Source organism: Musca autumnalis, unplaced genomic scaffold (assembly GCF_047663935.1).
Source record: "Musca autumnalis isolate F117 unplaced genomic scaffold, ASM4766393v1 scaffold_4, whole genome shotgun sequence".
Classification (NCBI taxonomy): domain Eukaryota; kingdom Metazoa; phylum Arthropoda; class Insecta; order Diptera; family Muscidae; genus Musca; species Musca autumnalis.
This window is the reverse complement of record NW_027411977.1, coordinates 103,562,319-103,572,223: the sequence shown is the minus strand read 5'-3', so window position 1 is coordinate 103,572,223 and position 9,905 is coordinate 103,562,319. Positions and strand designations below refer to the sequence as shown.

Genomic DNA, 9,905 nt, shown 5'->3' with positions numbered 1-9,905 from the left:
ATTTGGAGAGCGATAGAGGTCTCTTTTGGTTGAAAAAATTCTTAAAAATTAAATGTTAATTTAAATGATTGTTATTGTAACTTTCGTATGGCAAAATGAATTCGTTATAATTTGTATTCAAGTCTCTGTAAATTGTTTCTTAAAACTGATTGGTTAATTTCTATTTGGATCTAAATATAAAACATTTTGTGATGAAGCTTAATGACTTTGTTAAATGTTGATTGATAAGAATAATTTATTTTATTGTTTTTTGTTTAATTTCAGGTCAGCACATTTCTTAAATGTTCTTCATACTCCTCAGCCGTGTAGAATTCTTGTTCTCTGTAAAAAATAAAAGAAAAAAATATACATTAGAACCATTTGTATATAAAACAATTATTATACACTCCCCTTCGGTAGAATAGAACACCTAAATTTTTGTTAATATTAGTTTATTTATCCCAAAAAGTCTATAATGTTCCGTATCAAAAAAAAAAAATATGTTTCTAGCTCTTCGCGAAATGATTTTCTGATCAATTTTCCGATAGTACTATGAAAAATAGGCATTTATTTTTGGTCATCAGGATAGAACAGTCACTTTATTTTCGCGAATTTTTGAGATATTAACGCCGAATTTTCTTTCAGTCGATAAAGCAAGGTTTTCTAATCATTTTTCATCAAAGAAAATTTATAGATTATTTCGCGGACAATGAAATAACAGCGTAAAGGGGTTTAAATTGACAGATATTTGAAACATCTCGGAATATCAATAGGAGTCGCTCAGTTATGCCATATTTCTTCACAATAAGATAGAATATGGACAGACAACCTCGACGGATACAATCGAGTGCTTCGGATGCTGATAAGATGGAACATTTTCAAAATAATTATGAAAAACGTCGAAATTTCTTATAAAAACCGTGATCTTTCGTTCAATAAAAGGTTAACAGTTTGGAAATATGCTACAGATTTAGAGGAAGATAATCTGAAATTGAAACAACCGCTATTTTAATACACTGAGCGAAATTCGGCGTTAATATCTCAAAAATTCGCGAAAATAAAGTGACTGTTCTATCCTGATGACCAAAAATAAATGCCTATTTTTCATAGTACTATCGGAAAATTTATCAGAAAATCATTTCACGAAGAGCTAGGAACATAGTTTTTTCTGTGTTTGATACGGAACATCGTAGACTTCAAATCCCCACAAGAATAAAAACGGAGATTCATTCTTTTTGTGATAAATAAGCTAACATTAACAAAAAATTAGGTGTTCTATTCTACTGAAGTGAATGTAATTTAGAATTATAAATATAGGAAAAGACACCCTAATGTCTACAATTGTGGGAAAACTATGAAAGTATTCTTTCCGTGAAAGCATAATTAAAAGTTGGTTGGTTTTCGTTAATGTGTTTATGTTTACTTTGCAAAGACCTTCACACATCCACTTGCTGACACACATTACACATGTAAATGTATAGTTTTTGATCTGCAAAGAACTTATGTATTTCATTACATTCATTATTGAATATCTAGAATTGTAATTTTGTATTTCCGTAAGACGTCGTTGAAATGCTTTGCCGACAGAGATATACCCTCAGCCTATGTGAATTGAAACTTTCATCTTGGGACAGATCGAATGTATTTAGGGTCTTTTCAGTAATTTGAGGCATTTTTTGAACGACGAAAATATGGATTAGGATAAAAGTTCAAAAGTGTTGCAGAGGCGAACAGACCTTAAACTAAGGTACCTCCATTTTAGAAGTTAAACTAAATTTGGACAAAATATTAGGAGATCCAAAGTTTGGGCTAAATTTGATCAAGATATATTGTGCATACAATTAAAGTGGCATTTTTTATATATTCGGTTGAAGTACCGGAAGTTGTGGACCGGTATTGCCTATCTTCGAACTAAAACTATGACAAGATATGGCAAAGGTTAAACTTTTGGACCAAATCGGTTGATCGGTTCGATATATATCGTGTTCTCCATACACTACATATGGTGCCATAGGGGGGTTTTCATCTTTCGGGCTGTTTTCTCAAGAAGTATGGACTAGCCCCTGAAAAAAACTTTTACCGTCGTAATTGATGCAGCGAATGCAAATTGCTTCAACAAAAATCAAAATGATTCGAAAACAGGTCTTAAAGTGAACTTATCCGTAATTTCGTGTGATAGATACCCGAAGAAATGGACAAATATAGTCCATACTCGAACCTCATCTATATCTCGTAGATATATTAGGATGTGTAAAGTATGGACCAAATCGCTCACTCGCTTCAAGAGTTATCGTGCGAACAATTTTACCGAATATTTTTGAACTTTTGTGGGGGGAGGTAGCTGAAGGAATGGACCGATATGGCTCATGTTCGAATTTAAACTATGTTTGGACAAAATATTAAGGCCAAATTTTGGACCGAATCGGTGGATCCGTTCGAGTGTTATCTTGCGATCCAACCATTATACACGGTGTCATAGAGGTTTTTTGGAATTTTCAGGCTATCTTCTCAGGAGGTATGGACCTGCTCGAGAGCAGGTCCTAAACTGAACTTTTCCGAAATTTGGTGTGGGAGGTACCCGAAGGAGTGGACCGATTGAGTCGATATTGGAACCTCATCCAAGTCTGGCAGGTATTTCACGATGTGCAAAGTATGGACCAAATCGGCTGCTCCCTTCAAGAGTTATCGTGCGCACAAATTTTCTGAACATTTTCGAACTTTTGTGGGGGAGTTACCGGGAGGAGTGGACCGATATAACCCATCTTCGAACTTAAATTAGGTTTGGACAAAATATTTCGATACCCAAAATTTGAACCGAATCGATTGATCCGTTCTAGAGTTATCGTGCGCACCAGCCAGACAGACAGACGGACGGACATTGCTAGATCGACTCAAAATTGTCTGAAACGGATATCGTACAAACATACTTGGGGTCTAAAACCATTATTTCGATGAAGCACATTTTGGTCGTATCAAAGTGTATATACCCTCTTAGCCTAAAGGCTGAGGGTATAAAAAGAACACTTGGTGGTGCACATGTAAACACATGTAACCGTTTAACCAACCCTTAATGTTCGTACGCATGGCCGAGTGTGTAGTGTTTTTGGATATAAATAAGAAGTTGGTATGTTCAAGTCCAGCAAGGAGCGAAATATAATAAAAATATGAAGTGTGTTGAAATTGAAAACAAATTCCACGTCAACTGTAATAAAAGTAGAAAATAAGTTTTTTAGTTATAGCTTATTTTTCAACTTCCAGTGGCCAGATAACAACTAGCTACTCTAGTGGTCATAGTATAACTAGTAATTCCGTGCGACATGGCATCTTTAAAATAATGACTTAGTAGGGCGTTTTTTGAGTAGTTACGGCTGCCAAAAATCCCTTATAAAACCTATTATTTTGGGAGGACTTTTTTGCTGGGTTGTTGACATTACTGTAGAACCGGATAAAATTAAAGTGCAAAACGATGACCAATAATTGTAAAAATCTAAACTACTTTGTTTATATTTAGACTACTTTATTACGATCGCTAGCATACCGACAAATTTCGAAATTACCGAAATTATGTTTGCACTTATCAATAACTGTTGGTAATTTATAAAATGTAAACGATAGTTTTATACTCTTCGACATAGTATGAAGAGTATATTAAGTTTGTTCTTTCGTTTGTAACACGTTCAAATAATCATTAGCGACCCTTGATCAGGATAAAATTCTGAGAGGATCTAGTCATGTCCGTCTGTTGTTATCACTATAGCGACCACTATAAGCTAGAACGCTATATTTTTGCAACCACTTCTCCACCAAAAATATTCAATATAGGTCCATGTTTTGGTGTAGGCCCCATATAAGGATTCCTCCAGATATTCGGTATTTTAAGTATTTTATCTACAATTTTAACACTAACTAACAGGTCCATGTTTTGATATAGGCCCCATATAACGGTACCACCCGATTTTCGGTATTTTGAATGTTTTGGACTCAGGTTCCATGTAGACGTTTGAGGTTACCAGTCCCCCTATTCAGTAACTTTTTAACAACTTTATTCATTGTTTGTTTTACAACAATTTCATTTGTTAGTTTTGTAGTTGTTACAAAAACAAAAGAATTTTTAACAACTTTGAAATCGATAAAAGTTACAGAATAGGCCTACTGTTATCGCGAAATTTACCCACCAATTTCAGACATTTTGAGAATTTTAGCAATATTTTTTTACCGAATCTGTTATTTGACATGCTAAGAGAGTATGAATATTTGAGAATATTAGCTAAATTTTTGTTTTACCGAAATAGCGGAAATTTGGCGTTTGAGGTTCCCAGTGGTCACAAAACTTCTATACCAAAAACTGTTAGCATTGGTCTATGTTTTTGTAAAGTTCCATAAAATTGGCAGATAGCACTCGATTTTAAGTGTTTTGAGATATCTAAGTACATTTTTTGACCGAACTAAATGGTCATGGTTTTTTGGGGTTTTCTCCCTAATTTGGAATATCCTGTTTTTTGAAAGCTTTTTCCACATGTACGAGTAAACTCCATTGAAGCCATGGCCTTCCAGTTCTGCGTGTACCGCCGTTTGGCCCATACTTATATGCCCTTTTAGCGGGTCAACAGCTCTCACTCTTATGACATGGCCTAGCCAACGCAATCGTTGTAACTCCATACGTTTGACGTGGTTCATGCGACGTCCATATTCATCATAAACGCACATTGGCTCGTAAATCTCTCGAATGATTTTTCACTGCCTATCTTCTGTGCAATATTTTATGTATTTTATGTTGTGTTTATGAGGCTGCCGAAGAAGACACACTAAATTCCTTAAAATTCTAGGTACTAACTTCACAGTTGATACGAGTTCTGTGGACGTTTCGCAGTTTATTGCCAGGCCTACTCTATAGAGTATAGCAGATTCTGTTTCGATATTTTTAAAGGTATGTGTTAATTCTTTTGTTGGTGGACGCATGATGCCAATGCAATCGTTATAGGCAAATAACATATGACTTTTGGCCATTTCTTTAAAACTTTTCCAGCAATATGTTGAAGGAACCACATGAAAGTCTGTATCTTTGTCTGAAACTTCTTTTGGCACTAAATTATTGGGAGAGGTTCACATAATATCCCAGACACTAACTTATATGCAATAGGGATCACATTTATGCCACTATAATTTGATCACACTGTTTTATCTTCCTTATTGTGGACAGGTCACAGGAAACTCACGTTCCAACCATCGGGTAGGCGTTCATCCTACCAGATGGTGCTAACTAGCTGATGCATATACATAACTTATCAGCACGTCGAGCCCAGTCCTGACCAGTTCTAAAGCCGCTTTGATATGACACAATTATTTCACTGGCCATTGACTTTAGTCGTTCGCACAATATGTATATATGCAATAGGGAACACATTTATGCCGCTATAATTTGTTTTAATACTTTGACACTGCGCTAATATATATGCGGATCGAGGAGCTTTCGTTAAGCTGGGGATATCTGTTCTGATTGAAGCTAATCGATGTCCAACTTCAGTGTTGTGTCTGTTCGTACTTTATTTGCTACGTTTACTCGGATTGCCCCTCGGATCGATCGCACATTCAACACGATCGACTAATGTTTTCCAACTATTCCCAGCAAAATTTATTTGAAGTTGTTCTATGTGAAGTAGTGATTGAATAGCTTTTTTAGAAGCAGTCCACGCAGAGTCATGAAAAATGCATTCCGTTCTTCACATTTTGACAATGTCCGATTTGAATCCATTTCATAAAATTTTCACATTTTAGCAATGCTTGCATTTATAACTTTTTGCAAATAAAATTCTTAACAACGCAAGAAATAATTTATTTTATGGCATTTTAATTGCTCAGCAAAATGTTTGTATCCAAAAAGATAATCATAGGTGCAAGAAATATCAGACTGCATATTTGTTTGTAGCCAAAAAAGTAGTTGAATCAAGAGTGCAAGTGACTATGTCTTTTTACGTGAAAGAAGTCAGGATGCAATCAATTTTAGATGTTTTTCACCTATTTTGCATGACTTTATTCAAGAAGGGTTTTAAGATGTTTTTGGGTATTTTTGAGCAATAAAAGCTATCTTTCTAGAATAAAGGTACTTGACTTTTATTTGCATTCAGTCGCTTTTTAAAATGATTTATTTGAAATATTCCATTATTTTATATTCATTATATTTCAATTTCATTAAGATTATAAAACTACAAAACATGAGTTTGGTAGAATTTGAACGAACGAGGTCATAAATATTAATTAGAAGTTACCACAACTCTTTTAAATACTTTTTCCAAATGGCGCTGAGGTCTCAAATCAGTGAAAATCCTCGCTTAATAGATGTTAACTTCTCCCATATCCTCAAAATGCATGCTTGCGAATCAATTTTTAAATGAATCGAAAAATCAATTCAAAATACATTCCATGGAATGTATATTTATTCACTACAAAGAACTAACGCAAAATGTGTACTTAAGAAGCAAATTAGACAGTATCCTCACTGCACCATGCCCTTGTAAAAATCATGACTTCTTTCACGTAAAAAGATGTAGTCCGAAATCACTTGCACTCATGATTCAACTACTTCTTTGGCTACAAAGATTTTGCTGGGTTACAACGTGATCAATTGGGTTGCTTGTTGTTGAATCTGTTGACAGCCACGTCCCCTTATGGATATCGAGATGCCTAAATATGATCATGCTATCAGCCTCATTCCGTTGCCAGATATTTCATTGCGTAGATGGAATTTCCTAACTGTTGCACCAAAGATATTTTGTCATTGAAATCCCCTATAATAACACTGTGCGACAACAAAAAATGACACGGAAAACTGAATAGATTATGAAAGTAGAGCTAAAAATACGAGACACAAGTGAGAGCACTTTGCTTCCAGTAAGCGCACAAAGCCGGTCGCTGGAACAAACATTTGTCTAACGTGGTCTTACCTTTAATAATTATTCTACTTTTACAATTAGGTATTAGCAAAACGGGACCCCGGGTCGTCCCCGGGCTACGTTAGTTGTGTCAATCAAGTAATTCGAACAAAATACTCCATCATTTTGTTTGCGTATTACAATTTTGATCATTCTATGTTGATTTAGTTTCATGTAATTAACGTTCTGTAAACATTACGTTTAACGTACTACACAAAACGTGGACACACATACAAATTTCCTATCCATAATATGTTGAGGACAACATAGCGTTGCCGCTTAGTTTCTGTATTTGCAATTTGTGATTTACGTGAATGATAGTTATTTATAACCAGGCATTTTAGCCAAACCTCTGACCCAATATGATGGCTGAGTCTACTTAACTATAATACGCTTGATACCACAACATCGATTTTCATTTTGCACACCAATTTCAATGAAAGCATTGAAAATCGCATATACTTAATCTGAATGTTTGAAAGAGAGAGATGACCGTTTTGTAAATGGCCCATTTACCAATTTCCCAAAAGTAATATTCTATGCCAAGTAAAGTGATGTGATTTGGTATGTGACATTTTATGCCACTAATTCCCAGGATATTTGTACCGATGTGAGAGTAATGGTATATGCCGAAACGGAATTGTACTTTAAATTTGTGCACTGTGGGTGGAGGCGATAAGAATATTTGTCAACGGTAGTTGGAACAACTTTAAATACCCGCCATGAAATATTCTGAACTAATGTGGAATAATAAAATCTCTTATGAAAGTGTCAGAGCCCACAATCCTATTCTTAATTTTAGCTAATTTGGTCTGCGAAAAATTGAATATACCTGAAATCGGTCGGTACCGTTATATGGGGTATTTACCAGAACGTGGGCCTATGTCTACAATTTTTGCTGTAGAAGTTTTCATCCACTGGAAATCATAAATTCCAAAATGCCCAAAACTGTAGATAAAAACTAAAATAACTGAAATATGCAATAACGTTTTTTGGGGCCATACCAAAATCTCTGTTTACAATTTTTGTAAAGAAGTTTTGTGACCATTGGGTCCCTTAAATACCAAATTGGAGGTAGTTCCATCACAAAATATAGCTAACACCTTAAAAATATAAAAATCGGGAGGTAACGTTACACGGGAGCTCTATCAAAATATGAACCAATGTTGACAGTTAGTTCGATCACAAAATGTAAATAATATCTTCAAAATATCTAAAATTAGAAAGTAGTTAGTTACCATAACATGGACCAATTTAAACAATTCTTGGTTGAGAAGTTTAGTGACCACTGGGAACATGAAATGTCGAATGACAGGTAATTCGCTCCAAAAATGTAGTTAAATCGGTAGGTGCCGCTATATAGGAGCTATACCTAAACATGGACCTATGCTGACAATTTTGCCTGGGGAAGGTTTGTGACTATTGGGAACCTCAAATGTCAAATTACAGGCAGTTCGGTCACAAAATGCAGCTTATATTTTTAAAATACCGAAAATTGGTAGGTACTGTTATAGGGGGGCTATACCAGTATATGGACCTTTTTGATAATTTTTGTTAAAGAAGATTTGTAAACAGTGGGAGGCTCAAATGTCAAAGTTTAGGTAGTTCGTTCAAAAAATTTAGCTAAAATCTTCAAAAGATCTAAAATCCGGAAATACCGTTACATGGAAGCCTTGCCAAAACATGGACCTATGCTCATAATTTTTGGTGGAGAAATTTGTGGGCAAGTGGAAACCTCAAATGACAATTTATAGGGGTTTTCGGACAAAAATGCGGCCAAAAATCTCAAAATACCTAAAATTCGGAGGTACCGTTAGTTATATGGGGCTATAACAAAACGTGGTCCTATATAGCCCATATTCCAACTTTAACTGCCTATGGAGTTTGCCTAGGGTGCAAATATATAGCGTTTAAGCTCAATTATTGCGGAAGCTAGAGTAATTGCAGCTGACCTAAAATATATGTACTTCATGGGTTTACAAATGATTATTTCGAAAGCTTGGGACTTAACTTATTTCCCCTCTTTCATCTCAAGTGGACACAGATCTCACCGTGGTGTCACCAGGGGAACTGGTTTTAACACTCGTAAGAGGTAGTGCCGCTTGTCCATCCATAAGAACTATAAGATAACATTGAGTGTATGCTGCCAGCTGGTTAGCACCATGTGGCAGGAAGAACGTGCAACCGCTGATTAGAACGTAAGCATCCGATGTTACGTCCAACGCAGAAAAGACTATGTGCTTAAATTATAGGGGCTCTGCTACCTATTCCACTTGAGATAGTGTGATAGGATATTGTTTGAACGATCATAGCCTATGATCAATGAAAAAATTGTCATGCCAATGCGGCTTTAGACCAGGCAAATCTTCCAATGGCCCAATATATTCCCTGTAGAAAATCCTGGAAAATACCCTAGTTATGCAGGTCGACACTTATCTTCATTTCGTCAATTGAAATCTAAGCCATGACCCGTAAAGTTAATTAGGGTTTGTAAGTTGACACTGACTGATACCCGGTCCTCAGTTAAAATAGAAAAGAACCACTACGAATAGTTTAGTGCCAACAGAGGTTTTAGACAAGCAGACATCCGTTCGTGTGACCTATCCACCATCCCGCTGCAATAGGTTATACGAGATGCAAACGTTAAAAGTAATTGCACAATATACTTCAATAGCCAAATATTTCTTTCTTATGACGAAATCATTGACATCACGGGTCGATCGGTAATAGAAGTTAGTAACTGACACATTGAAAAAAGTCGAAAAGAATATGCTGAAGTGGGTCCGGTCAACTGCGCAAGGCGACCATAAAACTCGGGCCAACTGCGGAAGTTGTTTGATATTTTCGAGTTAGTTTAAGACTATGTCAACAGCGGCACACCATAAACACAACAAAACATCAGTTGTGAAATAAGAAGAAGAATACTGATGGTCAACAGACGCCACTTTGGCTTAAGGAATCAGTTTAAAAACAAAGGCACATCTCGTCAAACAAAAA

At 35.6% G+C, this 9,905-nt stretch overlaps 1 protein-coding gene across 1 annotated transcript in view; it reads right to left on the bottom strand.

Moving 5' to 3' along the window:
- Positions 1 to 219: 219 nt before the first annotated feature.
- LOC141403035 (uncharacterized) overlaps positions 220 to 9,905 on the bottom strand; it is a 416,517-nt gene continuing 406,831 nt past the window's right edge. Inside the window, exon 17 of the mRNA XM_073985168.1 lies at positions 220 to 321. Coding sequence (XP_073841269.1) covers positions 261 to 321 — 61 coding nt within the window. The 3' untranslated portion in view covers positions 220 to 260. The remainder of the gene's footprint in view (positions 322 to 9,905) is intronic.